At 36.7% G+C, this 25,388-nt stretch overlaps 3 protein-coding genes across 4 annotated transcripts in view; all 3 read right to left on the bottom strand.

Annotated features, from left to right (window-relative positions):
* LOC127437807 (apoptosis-inducing factor 3-like) overlaps positions 1 to 2,433 on the bottom strand; it is a 36,342-nt gene extending 33,909 nt beyond the window's left edge. Inside the window, exon 1 of the mRNA XM_051693007.1 lies at positions 2,207 to 2,433. The gene's annotated coding sequence lies outside the window, so the exon portion shown is untranslated. The remainder of the gene's footprint in view (positions 1 to 2,206) is intronic.
* A 6,216-nt stretch (positions 2,434 to 8,649) lies between these two features.
* Positions 8,650 to 9,318, bottom strand: LOC127437987 (putative claudin-24). Its single transcript, XM_051693192.1, has one exon. The coding sequence runs from the start codon at positions 9,316 to 9,318 to the stop codon at positions 8,650 to 8,652; it is 669 nt and encodes a 222-aa protein (XP_051549152.1).
* A 2,386-nt stretch (positions 9,319 to 11,704) lies between these two features.
* Positions 11,705 to 25,082, bottom strand: LOC127437675 (leucine-zipper-like transcriptional regulator 1). 2 transcript variants are annotated; one of them, XM_051692742.1, is made up of 20 exons: positions 24,549 to 25,082; positions 24,301 to 24,363; positions 24,165 to 24,221; positions 23,996 to 24,075; positions 23,806 to 23,914; positions 23,599 to 23,679; positions 23,382 to 23,439; positions 23,028 to 23,167; positions 22,036 to 22,237; positions 21,452 to 21,562; positions 21,190 to 21,282; positions 20,970 to 21,065; positions 17,526 to 17,694; positions 17,236 to 17,405; positions 16,857 to 17,013; positions 16,631 to 16,757; positions 16,298 to 16,447; positions 15,159 to 15,264; positions 14,989 to 15,069; positions 11,705 to 14,436 (listed from the first exon to the last, which is right to left on the bottom strand). In XM_051692742.1, the coding sequence occupies exons 1-20, from the start codon at positions 24,716 to 24,718 to the stop codon at positions 14,320 to 14,322; spliced, it is 2,337 nt and encodes a 778-aa protein (XP_051548702.1). In that variant the 5' UTR covers positions 24,719 to 25,082; the 3' UTR covers positions 11,705 to 14,319. The 2 variants fall into 2 exon arrangements, with proteins under 2 accessions (XP_051548702.1, XP_051548710.1); XM_051692750.1 differs by having other exon boundaries at positions 17,526 to 17,691.
* Positions 25,083 to 25,388: the final 306 nt, after the last annotated feature.

Below are 25,388 nucleotides of genomic sequence, written 5' to 3'. Positions count from 1 at the left end.
GTACTTTAAATGTAAATACATTGCAGCAACACATTTAAGTACATTGTATCAATTGCTTAAGTACATAGTAGTTAAAGATACCTAATATAAAGTGGGTCCAGATTTTTTTAATCAAGATGTTGCTCTACTCTATAGTACAGCAGTACTTTCATCTCATTTCCATTTTCAGTCATTTATTAAAACATATTTATGATATGTTTGCATGTCTTTTAAAATGTAAAAATCAAAATATGAAAGAGACAGCTGAACAGCATTTCCACTTTATAAAGCGGTACCACTTTGTTAGGATATCTGTATACCTACTTACGTCATGTGATTATATAATCAGCCAATCATGTGGCAGCAGTGCAAAATCACGCAGATACGGGTCAGGAGCTTCAAATTGGGCCAACCATCTGTGTACTTCAGCAGAAATGGAGATTTTTTCCAGTCTTTAACCGTCCAGTTTTGGTGAGCCTGTGCCCACTGCAGCCTCAGCTTTCTCTGTTTGGCTGACAGAAGTAGAACCCAACATGGTCTTCTGCTGTTGTAGCTCATTCACGTCAAAGTTCGACGGTGATACTCTGAGATGTTATTCTGCTCACTGCAATTGTACAGAGCGGTTATTTGAGTTACCGTAGCCTTTCTGTCAGCTCGAACCAGTCTGGCCATTCTCTGTTGACCTCTCTCATCAACAAGGAGTTTCCGTCCGCAGAACTGCCGCTCACTGTATTTTTTTGTTTTTGGCACCATTCGGAGTAAATTCTAGAGACTGTTGTGCGTGAAAATCCAAGAAGATAAGCAGTTACAGAATCAAACCAGCCCGTCTGGTACCAACAATCACACCACGGTTGAAATCACTGAGATCACATTTTTTCCCCATTCTGCTGGTTGATGTGAATATTAACTGAAGCTCCTGACCCATATCTGCATGATTTTTTGCATTGCACTGCTGCCACACGATTGGCTGATTAGATAATCGCATGAATAAGTAGGAGTACAGGTGCACATAATAAAGTGGTCGGTGAGTGTGTTTGTATATATATATATTTATTACGTTTCCTTGACTTTTCACAAGTGGAAAAAATAGACAGTCAGAAAAGAGAAGATGCCAAATTTACTGTCACTCACTCAGCAGCTGTTTTAGAAACCTCATTGCATATAATGTCACAAACTGTGCTAAGATTTGCCACAATATGAAAGTTAGTGAAATAACAATATGAACCAAATTATCTGAGCTTTGTTTTCCATATTAATTTTACAGCTCTCTACTTTTACTGTATGTTAACAACAGTTTCATTTTTGTCTATCGAAGACGAAGCTGATACTCTAGCGAGACATAAATGAGAACTCCATTAAAGTCTCCTGAGCTACCTCAGAGCAATAAAATGTTCCTTTTAGTTTCCCCAAACTATAACAGCAGTCTTGAGTTGTAGTGCAATGGAAAGAGGCTTTTGCTTGACTTTAGTTTACCACTTCAAGCTACCACAGGATTATTACAGTACAAATGAAAATCAAATATTGGCTTACAGCTAATCAGATTCCTCACAGAGTGATCTGCAAGAAAGAAACAATCAAATATCTTGACTTTAGTGCCTATATTTTCTCTTTTTGTTAAAGACATTTCGCTCAAAAAGTCCTTCATCTTTTGATATTTGATGTGTTATACATGCTCAATGTTTAGTTGGACCCAGTGTGACTCTGTGTGACACAGTTTGATCAATTTTTTAAAAATCATTTTACAAAGCGTTCACAAAGACGATTTCTCTTAAAGAAATCTAGATTTTAAAGCTAGAACAAATAGACTAGCTAGACTAAAAATCTAAAACAAGAAAATGTCCATGATTTTTCTAGTAGTCGTTCTTGATAACTGGATAACAATTTTTTTAAAGGTTCATTTTTATAAAGATAGCACTCACAAAGAACAATTTATAGCCAAAGAAATATACTGTTTAAGTTCATCCATCATCTGGGATAGATACAGATCCCAGATCCCAGATCTGAACAGAATTCTGCACCGCTCTACACTAACTGACCAATCTGCCCAGTGCAAAATTCAACCTCAGATTTCACACGTACTGAGCATTTATCTTATCTCGTTGCAGAAGTTCCTTAAATTTAATAAGAGATAGTTCCATGAGCTGTCTACAGTATATGACTTTCACTAACAAACTGCAATCTTTATTGCACAACAGTCCCAAACTGAGAGTTAATGATCTCTACTCACCTGGTCGTGTCTAAATCAGGTGTGCTGAAGTGTGTTTCCTTAGAGTTTTCTGCATAGGTCCAGAGATGATGAGCCAGGTGTCATTTTACTGGTATCCTATCTGATCGTTATCTCCAGAACTGGATTGCTGTTATTCCCCTTTCCTGTAGAGAATTCCAGAGCACAGCAGTCCGTCCTCTCTTGCCTCCTCCAAAAGCTTTTACTGCAGTAGCCCAAGATCAAGGCACAGTTCCACTACACACCTTTGACACACACATACACATACACATACACACACACACACACACACACACACACACACACACACACACACACACATATACCTTTAGTAGTGGGCGGAAAACAGAGGTGCTTGTGAGAATTGCTCTCACTCTTGCTCTCTCTCCTCTGTTGTGCTTATTTTGTGTCTCCTAAAGCACGCTCTCTCCCTTTTCCCCTCTTTCTTTTTAACTCTCTCTCTCTCTCAAGCGGAGGCTGTATTTTGCAGCAGTGGGACACTTGCCAGTAACTCAGCTGTATGCAGTATTGAGGGAGTTGCCCAGGGATGCTAACACAGCAGGAATTTTCCCAATACTCCACTTTCCCTTTCGCTCTACACACCCCCTCAACCTCCTCTTCTCATTTTCTCACTCTCCCAAACCCATCAATCTTCTATCTCCTTCTTTTAGCTGAACACTTTTTGAAGTGTGTAACAAATCACACCGTTCCCCTGAATTCTTTCATTCTCCTTCGTATTATTTAGCTAGTTCTTTCTTAAATATACCATGTCATGAGTCTAACTTGCAATTTGAGCATATCATATATCAGATTTTTACCTCATTGCTATACACTATGCCTGCACCTCTGTAGATGTCTGCAGAAAGGTTTAAGTTGTCCTGCACATTTTGTGTTATATATATTTATGATACCTCAAATCATGTGGCTTGTGGAGGAGAAGTCTGCTGATACTTTTCTAAGCAGGCAGACTTTTGATTGTTACATGGCGGATGATAAAACAGGGCGAAAAATCCCAAAAATTTAGAAGGCATGATCCGATCCATATCTAATGACTAGAATATCATAGACAGTGTTGGGAGGGTTACTTTTGAAATGTATTCCACTACAGATTACAGAATACATGCTGTAAAATGTCATTTGTAACATATTCTGTTAGATTACTCAAGGTCAGTAATGTAATCTAAATACTTTGGATTACTTCTTCAACACTGGTAGATTTTTTTCACTTGTTTTGATTATAAAAACTCTTCCAGTACAGTAAGACAAAATACACATGTTAAAAATACATTCTCTGAAAAACCTAAATATCTTATGCAGTGTTGTTTCTAAAACAAGATAAATCACACTGATCTTGATTTAAGGATTTTTCGATATTTTTAAAGGAAAACAATACAAAAATTATTATCAAGAAAACTATTTTTGCCCTAATATCAAAGGTCTTACTAGAAAAAAAGAAATTATGATCCAACGTGAATTTTCTTGATAAAAAAAAATATGATCATGCCTGGTAATGTGTGCATGTAAAATGGCTAAAAATAGCATTTTAGCTTAGTGTAAAGATGACTATTTACACAAGGTTTATTTCTATTTCTTCTGCTCCAAACTTACTTTAAACGTACTTCTCTGTCTGCTCGTATGAATGTTACACATCATAAGAAAGTGTTTCACCGCTGTTCAAATGCACTTTGGATTGCATCATTTATATGTATAAATGTTTTCCATCTGAAAGGACTGAATATTAAATGAAACAAATGACAATAAAATGCAAAGTAATCTCTACAGTAAACAAAATACTTTTTGAATGTAACTGTATTCTAATTACCAATTATTTAAACTGTAACTGTAGTGGAATACAGTTACTTATATTTTGTATTTTAAATACGTAATCACGTTACAATTATTCTGTTATTCCCCAACCCTGATCATAGAGACTTGCGGATGGGAGATTTTGACACCCAAGTTTTCTACAGACAAGCACCAGACGTGTAAAATTAGAGTTTCATCAACCCTTTCTAACAGAGACAATGTAAAAAGATGCTTGAAGACATTTCAATTTCACTTAAAAAAAACAAAAAAACAAAAACATTTAAGATTTAAGCATTTCAATTTCGTAATAAAATTCCATTAAATGGAGTAATCTTTAATAAAATAAAATAACACAGTTTTATTAATTTAATTTAGTTCAACATAACACACTTCAGTGTGATTGAATTTTGTTAAGAAATTAAAATGCATACATCTTAAAAATAGCCTAAAAATATTTTTTTTAAGTGTACATTTTTTTATTGAAGGTGGTCACGTGACTCTGAGAAGCCCTCTTTTTTATGTAATTTTTTACTCTAAATATCCACTTTAACTTTCAGATGTAAAAGTGAAAGTGAAAGTAGAGATTTAGAGTAAAAAAGGACCTAAAAAAACAAACAAATCCCACAAAAGCGTATCGTTCGCCAGCGTTGAGTTCAACACCTGCACGCACAGCTTATGAACGACTCCATCAATACTGCAGGTAAACACGAAAAGGCCTACCAAAAATGCATCAAAACACTACAAATAATACATGAAAGCACTTTACCAAAACTTACCATGGAATAACCATGTTTTTTCAGGTATATTGTAAATTGGCACATGACATGAATATAATAAAGCAGAATATCAAAGCACCATGGTGTTAGCATATGATAGCATATGAGCAAAGTATCTCAGTAACAAATTACCTGTCCCAGTGCAAAGAGCCAAACAGGCCATAAACATAGAGAGAAGAGCAGATATCTCGTGAATTATGAATTGGCTTATTTGCTGCTCTGAATGTTAATGTGTTCTTCCTGAGGAAGTGCCTTTTCTGCTGCTTATAACGCCTGTGCGGACACTAAATCCCCTCGAAAGAATCAATAGCTTTAGACATTCAAGGACTCAATCATTTATTCATCAGAGGGGTTAACAATATGAGAGTTGGAATGACTTGAGGGTTAGAAGATTTTTCATTTTTTGGGTAAACTAACCCTTTAATGAAAACAATGAATGAAAACAGGCTATTTATGATAATGATATTGATTGACTAATTCATTTTACTGCTTGGTACATTTAGCTATAAAAAGGAATATAAATATTCTGTTGTTAGACAGTGCACAATTCCATAATATCGCAACAAATCTCCTAATGCAATGAAGGCGTGTTTAAGCCATCTTTACACTGCAAAAATGGCACAGAATCTGCATCTGAAGTGGCCTTTAGATGTATTTACACAGACTGTTTCATGTTGCTCAGAGGAGGCATAAATGCATTTACACAGCAGTTACACATGCATAAATAATATTATGAGATGAATGTTTTAAATATAAAATTATGAATGCAGAAGTATGAAATGAATGAAAATATTAAATTATCCTTTTAAATATGAAACTAGATAATGAAATAAATGCTGAATCATGATGACAACAACAAAGTTTAAGGCTGCTCTGATGCTGCATTTCATTTACACAGACCCAAAGCAGCATCAGAACTGCCTTTAATACTAGGGGCTGAGGTGGGTGAGAGCAGGCCTACTTTAGTCTGGCTTTTGCATCTTTACACAGAATTTTGAGCCAGCACAGAACAGGCTTCACTATGATTTGTTTGCTTATACATTAGCAAGCAAGAGAATGCTGTCATAAACCTAATCGTTAGTATATAGCACTAAATAACTGTTCTGTAGAAGTAGCCGCAGCATACAGTAATTGGTCATTGATTGTAAAACAAATGCACACCCTTTTTTGTTTGTACTCAGTGACCTCTGTGTTTCAGAGGAAACTCTTATCTGAATGCTACATGACTATTGCCAAGATTAGCAGAGCGCTAAAAGCTAGCATGCCTGTCTAATAAGGAAAAATAATTCATTAATTCAACATCTATTTCATTCAGCTGTGGTCTGTCTCTCTTTCCTTTCCTTTACACTTGTTTTAATGGTTCAGTATTGTTTTAGCTGCTGCCAAAACACCAATTAGGGATTTTTAGTCCTGCGACAAGCAGTATTCTTTTCCAAACCACAAGACGGTGGAATTAAGGCCTTTGGATCAACGACTAGAACACCTGTTCTATGACGAACATGTTTTCAATGACTGAGTTCAAAGTCATTTTAAAATTATTTTCTGAGGTTTAAAGGTGCACTCAGTAAGATTTTCGCTGGCTCTTGTTGCATCGGTCCTAGACAGTAGGCCTACTTGTGGTTTTGGACTCTATCTATACTGACACCTGTTGTCCGACCCAGATAGCAACAGATTTTGGGCCAAATCTGGCTTACATTTGGCACTTCAGGTTTGGTTCTGGCAGTGGAATTGTAATGCCTTTGTGTGAAATAGCATCTGGCTGAAGTCGGTGTGAGTCTGGTCAACCAAAAGAAACAAAGATAGGCACTCATTTGGCTGAACATTGGCTTGAGTCTGGTCAACCAAAATCGGCTGAGATCTGGGCTAAATCCGGTTTGCCCAATGAAGAAAAATACGTGCTGTCTGCTGAATTGTAGCATGAGTGCTATGAGTGGATACTGGAAGTTTGTTTACTAAGTGCTGTCACTTTACACTTGTTTATCTTATATTTTGTTACTTTTAGTCTGTGTTTTTCTCTGTTTCATACTACACACATCCCTATTATGGACATTCTTGGATTTAATCTAATAGAATTTTTGCGCGTTGTTGCGACTGAACAGTGCTGTGCTCATGCTTGGTGTTTGATGTTGACGAGTTGTAAGTTTATCCGTGATCTGCGCCGTGAAAGCTGCAAGGTAGTGGTGGTTTGTTTCATCACTCCAACTGGGACCTCCTTCAAACATTTTATCTTTCCACTTGTACTCATTCTGTTCAGACTGTCTGGTGAAACACACTCCTGTTTATCAATACCATACCATCACTCTGGACTAGACTGTTGACTTGGGCTCCATTGCTTTTTTTTAGTAAGTATATTGAGTTTGTTGTTTTTTTTTTTTTTGGTTTGCTTGAATTGTTTACATATACTTTTATGTATGAGCATTGACTGAAAGTGCTATATAAAGTAAACATGATTTTGTTATTGTCATAATTGGTAGTAGTTAATCAGTCAATTGCATGACACTGTGTTATGTGCTGTCAACATGACAGCGACCATGAGGGGGCGACCTGCTCCGTGTAAAATTAAACAGCTGTTATTGGGTTACTGTAATGACTGGAGTCTTCATCTCATGTGAGTGTACATAATTTTCAACATACACCTTTAAAAAAAAAAATTTAAGTGTGGTGTGAAGAGCAGAAGACCAAAAAAATAAATAAATAAATAAATAAATAAATAAATAAAATAAAAATCTTATTAAAAGCTGCAATTCTTGAAAAAATAAAAGTTGGCATGAATAGTGCAGGATAATCTTTTATTAATATTTCTTTAAAAAAATATATAAAAATAAGCAGTGACATTTTTTTTTATTTAAAATATTATTAATGTGGTATAACCAACATGTAGGCTGCCATTTTGTTGTTGTTTTTTTTATTGCATTATACAAGAACAATTAATACAAAGAGAAATGTTCATTCAAATGAAAGAAAAAAGAAAGGAAACAAAACAACAAAAACAACAACAACAACAAAAAAGTATAAAAAAACTGCCTGTGACCAAAAAAAAAAAAAAAATAAAAAACAAAAAAAAAACAGAGTGGACCCCTTTAGACTCATGACTGTGTGTGAAGTTTTAAAAAATATATATCAGATATTTTGAAATTTTTATAAAAACTCACATTTAGGGTGAAACTCTAAAGAAATATCATGCATTTTTGAATCAAGAATGTCAAAGTATTTTTTTACCTTTCTTAACTTTTTTTAAATTTATTATTAAGTTGTGTAAACTCTCATGTATTCATTACATCACTTTAATAGCTTTTACTTGATGGTTACACCACATTAAATTTTTCAAGTCATTAAATCAATTTGTAGAAAATGCTATGGTTTTTTAAAATTTATAAAAAACAAATTTGATTCAAAGATTACATTTCTACGAACTTGACCCATGTGTTTTAGATTATATTTTTTTAAATTTCAAAAAGTCCATTTGGTTCTGTGTCATTCTGTTCCCTTTATAATGATTATAAAACTGTTGTTGCATAGTATGTAAAAGATGTGCCTTAATCTGTCATTAAAAATGATTTCCAAATCATGATACGCTACTTGCGTATTTAGTATTCTTTTAGGATGGCAGCTTACACATCTCTCAATCTACAGAGTTTGATTCTCATAATAGTATCATATAGCTCTTAAAGGACTTATTAAATGTGAAAAAACTGGTCTCTTGCAATCACATTTATGAATAAAACAAATATATTACATTTACAAACATACATATCCCCTAAACAATTCAACCATGTTAAATTGTTTAATGCTAAGAACTAAAGTTTCGTTCTTGAATAATCATGTCCCGGTGGTTTTTCCAACAGCCTGAAAATGGAATTTAAGCTATACGATTTCCGTCTTTCGGTAATGGTGAGTTCTCGGCCGCTGTTCTTGATTGCGAGGAAGGATATGACTTTTTTGCTGTAGTTTTGCTGCATGATCACCCATACAGACTGCGACAAAGAGAAAAGAGCCCCCAACAACAAGAAGAAGTCCAGCAAACCAGCCAGAAAACATGGCCTCTCCATATTCCCATCCGGGCATCACATCTGGTAAATTCTCATCCCAGAATTTCACTACCATTACGTATGCCATAAATGAAACGGCTGCAAGGGTCGTGATCCCTGACACCCAGATCAGCACTCCACTGAGGATGAGGAATGTCCTCTTCACTCTTTCCCGTCCAGCGCCGACCTCGACGCCCTCAAGTCCAAAAAATGCAGCGGCCACTCCGAGAAATCCTGTCGCAATGGAAATGCACATGAGAACCCGTCCAGCTAGAGTATCTGGTGGTAGGGCCAAGAAAGACTCAAATTCTTTGCAGTGTATACCGACTTCCTCCGTGTAGATGCACATGTGCCAAAGACCCTCATACCAGTTCTCCATCTCATTCAGGTCTGAGTTCATTGTCTTCCATAGTGGTAGAAAGGTTGTGATGAACGTTGTGATCAAACCTACAAAAGACACAAAGAGCGATGCTCTCTGGACGAACTTAGTGGTGAGCAGCACCATACTGTTTATTCACTCTCTTTGCCGGTCTGTCCACCTGAGACTGTCGGATTCTGTCCACAAGACCCAGTCTAGATTGGCCCCTCCTTTTCTTTTAATAAAAACTCACCTGATCTTGCTGGATAGTCCTGAAGCCCTTCACAACGGCAGGACTGTTTTCCAAACCGATGCATATCTTCACAGAGGACAATAACTGCTTTTTAAAGAGGAAATATGATATGTGTAGATTTATGTCTGTGCAGAGCAAGAAGTCTGTACAGGGTAAAATAAACAATATTGAGAAAGAAAGAAAGAAAGAAAGAATCTTTGCTTCTCCTAAACAGAATTGAGATCAAATGGAAAGCAAATTGAGACTTTACTCAAGTCTCATGTTTCTCCGATTTTTACCTGAGAAAATTACCCCAGCAATCTCACAGGTGTCTCCACTAGTTTCAGAAAAGATCTCAACAATGTCTCAAACTGTGCTAAGACTTGCCAAAAGTCAAAAAGTCTGCAATCAAAAGTCAAAATTTCAACATGAACTTAAACATTTCCAATCAAATTCTACCAAAATCAGTATCTTAAAGGAATATCCCGGGTTCAATACAAGTTAAACTCAGTCATAAGCATTTATAGCATAATGCTGATGACCACAAAAATCATTTTGACTCATCCCTCATTTATTAAAAAATAAAATTGTGGTTACAGTAAGGCACTTCCAATGGAAGTGATTGGGGCCATTTCATAAATATTATAATGCAAACTGTTTCAAATGTATAACAAGAAGTTGCAAATATTATATGTGTTAACATGAGTGTTTCCCCTGTGTAGCTCACACCTTTCTCTTTAATGTTTATTTTAGCTGATAATAGCCTGGAAGAAAGTGTTTTAGGCTACTGCATCTTAATCAAATGAAAGAAGAGCACAAGAGCAGCTCAGTGATTTTACCAAGTGTCATGTAGCTGCTGAATAAACAGTTGTTTGCATTGAGAACACAATGTACTGTACCACAAGGAGACATGAGATTTTTTTTACTAAAGCTCCTCTGATATTCAGCCACTATTGGAAGGAAATTGGACACCTTGCCCCACATGCTGGGCTGAGCGTATCCATTCCTCACTATTTGTCCTTGAACACTGGACAATGGATATCTTCCCCTTTGTGTAGCCTATAATGCATTTGAAGATGGCACATGATTTACATTTAAAAGGGATAAAAGTTTAGTTCATTCATACGTGACTTTGGAACTCTTAGACCACTTTGTTATGGGTGTTTGCTAAGGCAAGTGTAACTATTACCATTGGTCAACCCATTAGAACCAACAGATTTCAATTCAAGGAGGGGCCCGAGCCATATAGAGGAACCAGAATATCATAGCACTTTTGACTTGCATAAAATTTCTTGGAATGAAATGAACTGAAATGAAAGTTTTTAAAACACTCTCAAACTTAATAATGCATCTTTCATAATTCCTACAAAACTGCTCTTAAAAGCCGTTGCTAAAATGTCTTTCTTTTATAGGACTGCATTAAGCAGTCTTATCTCTGCATATCCATTGTAACCAGATCCACATGCCGAAATGAAGAGAATTTAAACCCTAAAACTGCAACAACAAAAAAAACAACAACAACAAAAAAAAACAATTGATGATGATTTAAATAATTTTACAGTTGTTTTCACATAAGAATTACTGTAATTACTTTTATAAAATCATAAGCTTTACATTTCTGCCTTTAAACCCTGTAAAAATTGGCCCCATTCACTTCCATTGTAATTGCCTCACTGTAACCTTGATTACTTATTTATTTACAGAGTCTACAAAACTCTATTTGTTGAAGGTGCCAGTGTTCCCAGACATGTCCATTCACTTATAATGAAAACTTATATTAGAAGTCAGAAGTCTGATCTTTGCGGCTGCTGTAAGGCTATGGGTGGCCTGAGACATGCTTCTAGCAGCAAGTCAGCGTGTTTTACTCTAGAGAGAATGAGTCCCTTTGTGCTGCAGTCCAAAGCCTTTTATTTTTCTGTCATCGCCAGCGTCTCAGATTTAATTATATTCAGTTGCAAATGGCAGTGAATGCTGAGAAACTTTAAAATGTAGAGGACTTCAGTTAAAAATGTGCATATTTAATACCAATTTGTTAAAGAATCAGTGGCTCTTGTTCAGTCCCATCTTGCTTTCTGTTATGGAAAAGTATACATTTGCACACTTTATTAGCAAAGTACTACATTTACCATTTTAGTCTTTTCATTCAGTTATGTCCTTAGAAATATTCAGAAACAAAGCAAGCTAATATAGTCTAATTGACCACAATGCAAAGTGTGTATAAACAGATGGTTATAGATTTGTTTTAGGCATTCCTTTGAGCACCAAAACTTCATAAAATAAGACCAAAAAACTAGTTTGCTGACATTGCACAATTTATTTAAGGCATAGTGCCCACAGGGCCAACAGATAATTCAGCTTTATTTTCATGGTTACAGTAAAGTATAACATTGTTACATCTTAACATTGACTTTTGTTGTGATGATTCACTTATTTATGTCATAATGGTGTAATCAAGAGCAATGACATAACTCAAGATAACAGCAATAGAGAATCAATACAAGTTTTATGGATTAAATAAATCTGACTACTTTTACATTTATAAAGTGCAGGTTAGAATATGAAACAGAATTTATATTGTGAATTCAATTCATTGTTAAATGTAAAAGAATATATGGAATCTGTAATATAAACTACGGTCAAGAATGACCACAATGGTTGAATCTGAGAACATGCCTAGGTCATATTTCACCCCAAAATCAAGAAAATGAAGCCCATTTTAAGACAATTAAAGTTTTTTGGAATGTGATATTATTATCATGAGAATTAAACACATTTACCACCCAATTTGCATTTCCTGAATAACAAATAATCTTATTCTCATTCCTGTAATGATTAAAAATAATGGTAGTATTTGTTATACTGCCTTTATTCTGATTTTAATTCTTGTATTGATATCTGATTTTAGATTTTGTATTGCAGTATTTTTTCTTTAATGTAATACAAAAAATTTAAATGAATATATACATAATTACTATGCTTCATAAAAATAAAAAACCAAATTATTTTTTCATCACTGTCTCTCACTTTCCTCTCTGAACAAAACTGAAACTTTGTACTGTAGATTTTCTCTTATTAGAACTCACTTTTGCTGTATTTCTCATTTTTAAGTCGCTTTTGATGAAAGTGTTCGCTAAATTAATAAATGTAAATATTGGACCAACTTTTTTTGGTCTCTATAACTACTACGTACTTAAGCATTTGATACAATGTACTTACATTTAAAGTACCTGTTTGTAATTACATCTTACACTGTTAACCTTACCCCTAACCCAATCCTTACCTGTACCCTAACTTTACCCCTACTCCTAAACCTACCTATACTTCAAACTCAGTAGCAGCAAATGTGAATCTTGTGAAAACTTTGCAGAACAACATATAGGGACCCAATTTATATTAGGTGGCCTTAACTACTATGTATTTAACCATTTGATACTAAGTACTTATTATGTACATACATGTTGTTGCATTGTAATTACATTTAAAGTACTTGCATTTAATTACATATGTAGTTACACTGTTAACTTTACCCCTAACCCAACCCTTACCCCAAAACCTAACTCTAACCCCTAATCCAAAACCTACCCGTACCTCAATCTCAGTAGCAGCAAATGTGGGAATTTAGCAGAACAACATGTAGTTACACAGTAAATAGTCTTGCATGTATTTCAATGTTAGTACATAGTAGTTAAGTCCACCTAATATAAAGTGAGACCACATGTAGTTAAACAATAAATACATAGCATAGTATGTAATTTAATATTAGAACATATTAGTTAAATATACCTAATATAAAGTGGGTAAAACTTTACAATAAGGTTGCATTTGTTAACATTAGTTAATGCATTTGGTATCATGAACTAACAATTAACAATGTGATTTTACAGCATTTATTAATCTTAGCTAATGTTAGTTCATAAAAATACAATTGTTCATTGTTAGTTCATTGTGCAATAATTTTATCAAATGCTAATTATGATTTTAAAATGTGTTATTATGTGTTGAAATTAACATTAAGATTAGTACATGCTGTAAAAGTATTGTTCATTGTTAGTTCATGTTAACTAATGTTAACTAATGTTAATAAATGAAACCTTTTTGTAAAGTTTTACCATAAAGTGGGACCTAAATGTATATTACATAAATAAGAATTTAATGAGAAACACCATGGTGAATGATGGGCACAAAAATAAAAACGTAACAAAAAACACATTATATCGATGAAAATTTTGGTGGGGAAATGTGATTAATTATAATGAAAATTTGTCAAAACGCTATTTATTTTTATTTATTTTTTTGCAGTGAAATGTGACCTGGACACATCAGATCCACTCCAATACGTTGTTTTAAAGCTTTAAATATGTGGGAAACTTAATTGTCTAATTTGTAATTATTAGTTGTTGTTTTTTTTAAAATGGGCAGTAAACTGAAATTAGACTTGTGTAATGTGCACTAGCAATTAAGTGCATTTTCAAAATACGGTTTCAGTATTATGTAACAGTAGTTATTTTTAGCAATTGTACAATCATCCTGCATGTTTCCCAATCACAATTTTGATCATTCAAATCTACGGGTATGTGAAGCAGCACACAGAATGGGGTGTGAAGCAGGAATAACTCCACCGGCTGCCCTTGCTCGCATTATACATTATTCAAGGACACGACTGCAGTCGCGGAACGCAGATGATCGCCTCGCAGCTCGCACCACGTCAGTTCATCACTTCGCAACCCCCCTCCCCCCGTCTGACAATCACGGAACTCTGGGTAGTGCATCAATTTGGCCAGCGCCGGCCCTGAATAGGTTGGGAGGAGGTGCTGGACGGAAAGGGAAGGAATTGGGCAGAAGATTAAATTAATACGTTTGTAGTGGATGGGATGGGACGGGACGGGATGAGAGAAGGGAGGAGAGGAGAGGAGAGGCTATATATCAGAGCTCATCTCAGTGCACTGTTTGTCTGATATGTGGGATGCCAGTGAGTCAATGATGTCCAACAGCAGCGGCTGGCTGAGCGATCGCAGGTTGGGGAGCTTGGACACCTTCAGGGAAGGAAGGAGAACCAAAAAATAAATAATAAAAAAAAAGGTAAACACCACAGGCCATGCAAGAGACTGCTGACGGCAAATTAACACAGCCAAAAAGAAGCTAACAACCTAATAGGGTCAAAATGCACAAGAATATTAAATAGGTATTAGAAATTACTTTCATAAAGGCGCTCACTGGCATTTCAAAATCATGTTTTTCCCCCAACACTGATTTTCAATAATACTTACATCTCAATATAGATGTATACCCAAAAGATTGGCACATTTATGATTACTGATGAGAATGAGCAGATTTATAGCATTGATCCTGATGATCAGGTCACGATCAAAGCATGTCAAACTTTCTGTCAAACATAATTATAGATCTCTGTGTATTTATTAATACATACAGGATTATTAATTGCAAAGAGCAATCAGGACCATCGTAATGTACACATTAAGACCTTGCAATGGTTATCCACGTTGCACTGATTATCTTGATTACATGTTTTAGCCATGGCGAGGTAACCAGCACACGCTTAGAGCTGTGGTCAAAAGCACACCAACCTTGGTGAACTGATGGACGATTATGTGCAGGCAGTGTTTCTTCATGTCCAGAGCTTGAGTCTTATCAGCCGCCTCCAAGATCTGAGGACCAAGAAAAGGACAACAGCACATGACTGCTGTTGTTCATCATTAAAGGATTAGAATGTTAGTAAATGTCATATCACTCCTACCTGTAAGACATTCTCCACTGTAACGTTCATCTCTAGGTTCTGTTTGCAGTAGGCCTGCAGTCTGTTGTTGGAGAAACCGTAGTAATAAGGTGCTGCAAAGAGATACCTGTGCTCTAGTTAAGGGCAAATGTATTAACTAAAATAACATTAGAATAGGGGCTGTAAAATTCATTAATCAATTAAACTTATAACTATCTACAGTAATTAGAACTAATACATTCTCCTAATTGTCATATTTAAAGGCAATAAAAACCACGTATATCAGGTGATTTCCATTTATTTACCAAAAAGTATGCAAATATTACAATGACATCATTGCGGGGCCTGGGGAACTCAGCGAGTAATGGTACTGACTACCACCCCTGGAGCCACGAGTTCGAATCCAGGGCGTGCCGAGTGACTCCAGCCAGGTCTCCTAAGCAACCAAATTGGCCCGGATGCTAGGGAGGGTAGAGTCACATGGGGTAACCTCCTGGTGGTCGCTATAATGTGGTTCTCGCTCTCGGTGGGGCACGTGGCGAGTTGTGCGTGCATGCCGTGGAGAACAGCGTGAAGCCTCCACACGCACTATGTCTCCGCGGTAATTCGCTCAACAAGCCACGTGATAAGATGCGCGGATTGACGGTCTCAGACGCGGAGGCAACCGAGATTCGTCCTCCACCACCTGGATTGAGGCGAGTCACTACGCCACCACGAGGACTTAAGAGCGCATTGGGCATTCCAAATTGAAAAAAAAAAAAAAAAAACACATCATTGCTAGCAGTTAGATTTTGAATGGTTCATTTGAGACTTTACAACCTTTACAGTGCATTTCTTAAAAACTGTAAAGTTTATACAATACTTGAAAAAGTATTTTATCTTTAATTAATTTTAATAATTATCTACATCATTTGACTGTAGTTTAAATGTTAAACAATTATTCAATCTGAATTAATTGCAGAAAATTATGCAGAAGAATAAAGAGTATGTTGGAATTTAAAAAAGTGCTCGCCTTGCGATCATTATCATAAATCTTGTCTTCAATTTGAACTGGATTTCAAATAAATACACAGGATATGCACTTGATAAAGTAAACACAGTAGATTGCATTTAGCACTATAAAATCAAGCAACAGCATTTAGAGCAGTATGGAAGGATACAGCGAGTCCTCTGGAGGCATGTTGACGTCCCCATAATAAATATAGCGCAACATAGATTCAAAGGCCTGTGTACTAGGAACCATCTCACCTATTGAAATATTCACCTGTCCGTCCTCTGGCATGAAGGAGCGGAACATGGCCTCAAAATAACTGCCAATAAAAAACAACAAATAACAAAATATTTGTTATTTTCCAATATTAAAAAAATGAAAAAATAATCAATTTAACCGTATTTTACACTTGACTATGTCTACTTTAATACTTGGAATGAAAATCTATTTGCATCTTTGTCCAGTTGTGGTTATAGAAACTAGTGACTATTGTGTCCATTACCTGGAGCGAGCAGCCAGTATGGCCTTATGTGCAGGGCGTGGATGGCCATCAAGCAAAAGTATGATGTCACAGAACTCATACCCCGCCCCCTCCAGATAGGCCTTCATGTCCTGCACGAGAGATGTGCCTGAAAAGGAAATGGTAATGGTAAAATGAGGGCAAGAACAACAGGTTCGCTTCATTTAAAAAGGTGAAAATGATTCTAGTTATTTTTGTTTATTCATACCTATATCCACTGGCTGATCAGAATAGACTCTGGGAGGCGGCTGTTGTTTTCGTCTCACGATCTCCACGATTAGTGGAGTGGACAGGCGCTCAAACTCTTTAGTCATGATTACCTGATTAAAGTGACTCTCCTTCACCACGAAGTTCAAGCAATGCTCCTGGAGTACAGAAACCGAGACGTAATGAAGAGATATTGATTGTTAGTGATCACACACCCTCTCAGGGCATCCAAGTTTTGAGCTGCAAACACAGCTACAGTATACTTATATTAGAATTGTGCCAACTCCTGAGATTTTATGCTACCATTTGTGTGTTCACTGTCTTTTTTCACCATAGATGGATGGACAGATCAACGGACGGACACTGTTTATCAACTTTACCTTGAGCTGGTCCAGCTGAAGTTTGTTTGCATTTTCACACACACTCAGGACGTTCTGCAGATCAACAGATGCCTCGATGTACTGTACACAGAGCTGCTCCAGTCTGGACAGTTTAAAACTCAGAGCAAGTTTATATACGTCCATGATCAACAGCACATCCTGGACGTGACCTGTGTGGAGAGACATGGAAAAGACTCTCAGAAGAGTGTTTTAAAATATGTGATTATGACACTTACGGTGTCAAAATCAAGTCCTATATTAAGCTGGCATGTGATGATAAGTGTACTCACCTTTGCGTGGGTACTGTATCTTGTCTGTGTACAGAAACTGCATCAAAACTTCAAATGGTTGAGCGTCTGCCTCTCGGATTGATACTTCTAATAAAGGAGGACCCCTTGAAGTCCTTCCACTGCCAAAGCCAGACTCTTCACTCTCCTCATTGCCTTCCTGTTTACTCTTCTAAAAAAAAAAAAAAATTAAAAAAAAGGCAAACATATTTAAACTATTAAATAACACATTTGGATTTGCTGACATCAAATTACTATAAAAAGAAAATTGCATTACTAAGAATGTACATTACAGAATGTATCTCAATGGGAGAATGCTTAAAAACGAGTATATATATATATATATATATATACACACACACACACACACACACACACACACACACACACACGCACCGATCAGCCACAACATTAAAACCACCTGCCTAATATTGTGTAGATCCCCCTCGTGCTGCCACAACAGCGCCATTCTTCTCACCACAATTGAATAGAGGGGTTATCTGAGTTACCGTAGACTTTGTCAGTTCGAACCAGTCTGGCCATTCTCTGTTGACCTCTCTCATCAACAAGACATTTCCATCCACAGAACTGCTGCTCACTGGATGTTTTTGGTTTTTGGCACCATTCTGAGTAAATTCTAGAGACTGTTGTGCATGAAAATCCCAGGAGATCAGCGGTTACAGAAATACTCAAACCAGCTCTTCTGGCACCAACAATCATGCCACAGTCCAAATCACTGAGATAATATTTTGTCCCCATTCGGATGGTTGATGTGAACATTAACTGAAGCTCCTTACCTGTCTCTGAATGATTTTATGCACTGCTGCCACACAATTGGCTGATTAGATAGTCGCATGGATGATTGTTGGTGGTCAGAGCTGTTTTGGAGCCACGAGGGGGACGAACAGCCACAACATTAAAACCACCTGTCCACTCGTGCCTCCAAAACAGCTCTGACCCGTCGAGGCATGAACTCCACAAGACCTCTGAAGGTTATCCTGTGGTTATATCTGGCACCAAGACTTTAGCAGCAGATCCTTTAAGTCCTGTAAGTTGCGAGGTGGGGCCTCCATGGATCGGACTTGGTTAGAGATCTGGGGAATTTGAAGACCAAATCAACACTTTGAAGTCTTTGTCATGTTCCTCAAACCATTCCTGAACAATTTTTGCAGTGTGGCAGGGCGCATTATCCTGCTGAAAGAGGCCACTGCCATCAGGGAATACCGTTGCCATGAAGGGGTGTACATGGTCTGCAACAATATTTAGGAAAGTGGTACATGTCAAAGTAACATCCACTTGAATGCCAGGACCCAAGGTTTCCCAGCAGACATTGCCCAGAGCATCACACTGCCTCCGCTGTCCTGCCTTCTTCCCATAGTGCATCCTGCTGCCATCTCTTACCCAGGTAAACGACACACATGCACCTGGCCGTCCACATGATCTAAAAGAAAACGTGATTCATCAGACCAGGACACCATCTTCCATTGCTCCATGGTCCAGTTCTGATGCTCACGTGCCCATTGTAGGCACTTTCGGCGGTGGGCAGGGGTCAGCATGGGCATTATGACCGGTCTGCTGCTACGCAGCCCCATACGCAGCAAGCTGCGATGCACTGTGTGTTTTGACACCTTTCTATCATGGCCAGCATTAAGTTTTTCAGCAAATTGTGCTACAGTAGCTCTTCTGTGTGATCGGACCAGATGGGCTAGCCTTTGCTCCCCACACGCATCAATGAGCCTTGGGCACCCATGACCCTGTCGCCGGTTCACCAGTTGTCAGATCCTTACGCTTGTCCACTTTTCCTGCTTCCAAAATTCAAGAACTGACTGTTCACTTGCTGCCTAATATATCCCACCCCTTGACACGTGCCATTGTAACGATATAATCAATGTTATTCACTTCACCTGTCAGTAGTTTTAATGTTTTGGCTGATCACTATATATAGAAAATAGATTTTAAAAAATTGCATTTTGAAGAAATCTTTGGCGAATTACCCTGATTACAAATATGCATACGGAAACCACTCGTATTGCTAGATGATTGTGTGTTTTTAGTGTACCTATGTGTAAAAAGAAAATAGCACTTGAGCTACTATCAGGTGCATCTTGTATGCTGAAAACCCTAATAAGTTGACTTTACTCAATTCATTGAGTAAAGTCGTTCCATCAATTGAATTGAGTAATGGTGTCTCATAAAAAAAAAAAAAAAAAAAAAAAAAAAATTGTGTAATTGAGTTCACATAACTTGATGTTCATAAAGAATGAACTTAATTATTTAAGTTAAGGTATTTAAATTCATTCAGATTTTCCCTTTAAATATTGTTGTTTCTATTTAATAATTTTAATTGAATTGACTAATTAAATAATTAAATTTAATTACACAGCTACAATTACAGTTGTGCTCAAAAGTTTGCATACCCTGGAAGAAATTGTGAAATTTTGGCATTGATTTTGAAAATATGACCGATCATGCAAAAAAAAAAAGAAAACTGTCTTTTATTTAAAGATAGTGATCATTGAAGCCATTTATTATTACATAGTTGTTTGGCTCCTTTTTAAATCATAATGATATCAGAAATCACCCAAATGGCCCTGATCAAAAGTTTACATACCCTTGAATGTTTGGCCTTGTTACAGACACACAAGGTGACACACACAGGTTTAAATGGCAATTAAAGGTTAATTTCCCACACCTGTGGCTTTTTAAATTGCAATTAGTTCTGTGCATAAATAGTCAATGAGTTTGTTAGCTCTCACGTGGATGCACTGAGCAGGCTAGATACTGAGCCATGGGGAGCAGAAAGAACTGTCAAAAGACCTGCGTACCAAGTTAATGGAACTTTATAAAGATGGAAAAGGATATAAAAAGATATCCAAAGCCTTGAAAATGCCAGTCAGTACAGTTCAAACACTTTTCAAGGTCAGGTAGACCAAGAAAGATTTCAGCCACAACTGCCAGAAGAATTGTGGGTTTTTCTTTGTATCCCAAACAGGTAACCTCAGGAGAAATACAGGCTGCTCTGGAAAAAGACGGTGTGGTTGTTTGAAGGAGCGCAATATTTGTTGACCCCTCTCCAAACATAGCGCTTATGGTTGTGACACCCTTATGGTGTCATCACACGAAACAACTATTTGCTCCAAATCAACATATATAATACTACAAGGAGCTAAAACCTCTTTGAATTCTAAATTGAATTCTTAAAATATATTCCCTATAGCCTCAATTTTGTACTTAATAATTTGAATTATTAAAATTGAATTAAAACTTTAAGTCTATAGAATTTTAAAATAAATAAGTTCAAGGAATATAGATATTTGAGTTATGAGCCCAAAACCTGACATTTTAAGTAATGTTTAATTAAGACAACTTGATTTATCCAGTAATGACAACATTAGGGTTTACACTGTATGCAATTTTATAGGAAATTATAAGACGAAAAAACTAAACCTGTTTCTGTCGATCTCTCGCCTGTAGAATCTTCTTGCGAAGCCACTGACAGCGAGCCGTTACTATGGCGATATGACCAAGAACCTTCTCCTCCCTCTGTGAACATTAACAGTATTTAAGTGTTTATGGCAGATGATACATTAATACAAATTAAATATAACCAATGATTCAGAATGACATATCACACAACTTTTAATTGTGACAAGAGGAAAAAACAAACCTCCCCCAAAATAAACTCGACATCACAGAATTGACGGTTTTCCCACAGTTTCCCGTAGTCTTCGTGAAGTGTGCACTTTGGATAACAAGAAAACTGGGGCAAAATATTAAATAAGGATCAGGAATAATTTCATCTTTTGTTCACAGCTTTCTTCTTTATTTACTCCTTAGATTCTCAAAAGGGGAAACATGGCTAGCATTTTGTCCACTTAAAATTAGCTGTAAGGAACAGCAGAAGAAGTAGATGTAATTCAAGCACCCACCTGAAATCTATACATTTCTCCACTGCGCACATTATTATCCACTGTCCCGCCAAAGATGTACATGGCATCGTGGATAACAGCCGCTGCATGGAACAGCCTCCCACTTGGCATCTAAATGAAAATGGGCATGACAACAGAAAATATAGTAAAATAATAAAATAAAAACACATCACCTTTTGGTTTAACAGGAAACCTTTTCCCCAAAACTATGTAATATGGTATAATACCCTTGCCCCGAAACAAAAAATATGTTTATCCCTGACCTATAAACAAAAAAAGAATGTCAAAGTAGTGGCATAGAGCCGTGGCGAGCACGCACCCCAGAAACATTGAGCCCTGGTGCTCATGCAGGAGTTATAGGTTCAGTTCTGGTATGGTCATGTCCCGATCCGATTCCCTCTTTCTCTCCCCAATAATTTTAATAATATATCAACAAAAAGCCCAAAAACCTAAAAATGTAAATAATAGTAAGTGTGAAACTCACTGACTCCCCTTTTATGTGAAAGAAACAAATTTGGGCAGCATATTCATGAATTTGCATGAATTGACTGATATTTTCCTGTAATTGCATAGATCTTCTTTACCTCACTATCTGTGCTGGGCTGTATGACCTCCCAGGTCTGAGAGTCTACATCATAGCAGTGAAGTTCATTAGGCAGAGTGTTGTCTGCCGCCCCTCCAAACACGTACAAGTGACGGTCAAATGCCACCATTGTGTGTCCATAGCGTCTCTGAGGAGGCGGAGGGGAACCGCGCAGTAAGTGCTCAGTTGGGATACGAGTCCATCTGTAAAAAAAAAAAAAAAGCCATTAAAATGCACTGCAGAATTTGCTGTTCAAATATGTTAGTATCTGACTACAAATATTATAGCTCCCCTTTACTTAAAAGGACAGTGTACCCAAAAAGGAAAATTCTCTCATCATTTACTCAACCTCATGCCATCCAAGATGTGTATGTCTGTCTTTCTTCTGCAGAACACAAAGATTTTTTGAAGAATATTTCAGCTCTGTAGGTCCAAAAATCACATAAAGGCAGCATAAACGTAATCCATAGGACTTCAGTGCTTAAATCAATGTCTTCAGAAGCGATATGATAGGTGTGGATGAGAAACAGATCAATATTTAAGTCCTTTTTTACTGTAAATCTACACTTTCACTTACACAAGCTGGAAGTGACTTTCACTTTCACATTCAGCCACCTACTGGTTGGGGCTAGTCAAAGTTGGAGATTTATAGTAAAAAAGGACTTAAATATTGATCTGTTTCTCATCCTCACCTATTATATTGCTTCTGAAGACATTGATTTAAGCACTGAAGTCCTATGGATTACTTTTATGCTGCCCTCATGTCCTTTTTGGACCTTCTGAGTTCTGGTCACCATTAATTTGCACTGTATGGACCTACAGAGTTATTCTTCTCAAAAATCTTTGTTTGTGTTCAGCAGAAGAAAAAAGGTCAAACACATCTGGGTTAGCATGAGGGTGAGTAAATGATGAGAGAATTATCATTTTTGGGTGAGCTATCCCTTTAACATAATAAAAACTTGGTAATGCCATGTTAACATGTGTCGTACTCACATGTGGCCTTTGAATTCAAACTGAAAGAGGTTGTTGGTGATCTTGGCTCCACTCTGGCCAGAGAATACAAACATCTTATCCTGACATACAGCTACAGGGAAGTTACAGCAGGAGGGGGGAATTTCTCCACTTTGTTCAATCTAATATACACAAAGAAAGCAGTACTGGTACATAAAACGACTGTATAACATAGTATGCTGGAAGAGAAAGTTATCCTAAACGCAAACCCCAAGTATTTATTTTTTTTTAAATTCAAGGTCAAATTAGGACTTCTGACTTTGGATGAACGTTGTTATAATTTTTTTTTTTAAATCAAAGAATATGCATAATTCCAATATGATATCAAATAGTCACCTCTTCCCAGGAAGCCTGCTCACGATCCTGAAGACCAATGGTCCACATATCATTCAGCCTGTTCGAAATAAAATTTTATTATTATTCATCCACTAGTAAATATACAGTAACACAAGGATGCCAGAACATAAGCATTTTGGATTCGATTGGAATGCTACTAGATTGAAATGTTCTATGGAGAGCTGTGAATAGTGCAAAAGGGTAAATACACACTTGCCTTGCGTTTCCATCATATCCAGCAAAAATCCAAAGCTTGTCATTATAGACTGTGGCTCCATGGGCAGATCTGGCAACCAAACTAGAACATAAAACACAAACATTTATGTATTTAATGGAATTCTGAAAATCTTAATTAATGTGTAAATCTTAAAAACAAAATTTGAGTATACCAGAAAAATATCAGTAATGAAAAACTATGATTTACCGCCCCTCCACCTTCCATTCTGTCCACTGACCGGTGGCAAACTTGTACTCAAACAGATCGTTTTTATTTTTCAAGTTAGAGTTCGAATAGATATCTCCAGTGTAGCCACCTAGAACACAACCAGCAAAACATTACGTACATAGAAATGGGGTAATTATGGGATTGAAAGAAGTTTGACAGCAAAACCTACCAAACACAAACATGCTGCTTCCATACACAACAGCAGAATGGTGATATCTTGGTGCTGGTGGGGTGCCAGTAGTAAATGCCCTATTCAATTAAATGAGTTACATAAGTCAGTGGCTACTTTATAAGAAATACAAACATCCACCTTCATGCAAAAGACATACAAAACTTACCGGCACCATGAGCAGTCTTTCACGTCAAACCGTAACAGGTCATTCAGCATGTTCTTCCTAAAAGAATTGATAACAGGAGTGAGAACTTTCTGAATCATCTGAGTTATGCCTTTCAAACAAAGTCAATAACACTCACCCATTGTCTCCTCCAAAGACGTAGATGGCATCCCTGTATGCCACAACAGTGTGCTTGCTACGCCTGCAAAAAAAAAAAAAAAAAAAAAAAAAAAATATATATATATATATATATATATATATATATATATATATATATATATATATATTACCATTTTGCATGCAAAACATATTACAGTACACATTATGACCAGCTGAAACTAAACATTTAGCTGATCATGGAGATCAGCTGTTGTAAATAAACAGTACCTTGCACCCACAAACTCATCACATGGTGGTAGCCTCCTCCAGCGATGGACAGTCTCAAAGGGCCCAAAGTTGAGTGTCAAATACTCGACACTATCAGAGCAGCTGTGGTCGAAGTCAACACTGGGAGCAACTTTAGATTTACAAGACATGGCTGCAGGAAACCATGACATTCAATTTCCACTAAAAAGGCTTTGTCCAGCCAAATAACCAAGACAGAACTACAGCTAAGGACGCAACAATTCTAATTCGTTTGCAAGTCGCCTGAATGTTTGAGCTGTTTTCGGAACATATGAATAAGGTTTTGTAAAAAGATGACACTTGCTATCATCTTCAATATGATTAACTAGCTACAAGTGTATCTAATAATTTACAGCGTTTTGTAGAAATCTAAACCTAAGTTATCAAACCTAACACTTGGAATAAATGCACAATATGAAACTAAACGCGTCGATATGATGGAAAGGAGTAATATAATGAAATATATGTTAATAAAAAGATCGAAGCATCTCATCTCCTCTCGCGTCTGTGCGTCAAAGGAGGAGACGAGCCTATGTGACATGCGCAGATTCACAGCTCTGATTGGAGGAGAGTACAATATACGTCATCATAAATCACGCAACGCAAAAAAATGAATGAATGACGTACGTTTTCTGTTTTCATTGGTACTTTTTTTCACAACACAATATCAGCCCAAACTGATACATGCGACTTTAAGAAACTTAAGAAAGTAAGAAGAAGAAGAAGAAAAAACATTATGAAAATGTCTTCTCTGATATCGATAAAACATCAGTGATGATTCTTGCCAAGTTTATCCTAATTTCGGCATTGTAGATACATAGA

Source organism: Myxocyprinus asiaticus, chromosome 4 (assembly GCF_019703515.2).
Source record: "Myxocyprinus asiaticus isolate MX2 ecotype Aquarium Trade chromosome 4, UBuf_Myxa_2, whole genome shotgun sequence".
Lineage (NCBI taxonomy): Eukaryota > Metazoa > Chordata > Actinopteri > Cypriniformes > Catostomidae > Myxocyprinus > Myxocyprinus asiaticus.
This window is presented reverse-complemented; position numbering and strand designations above follow the sequence as displayed.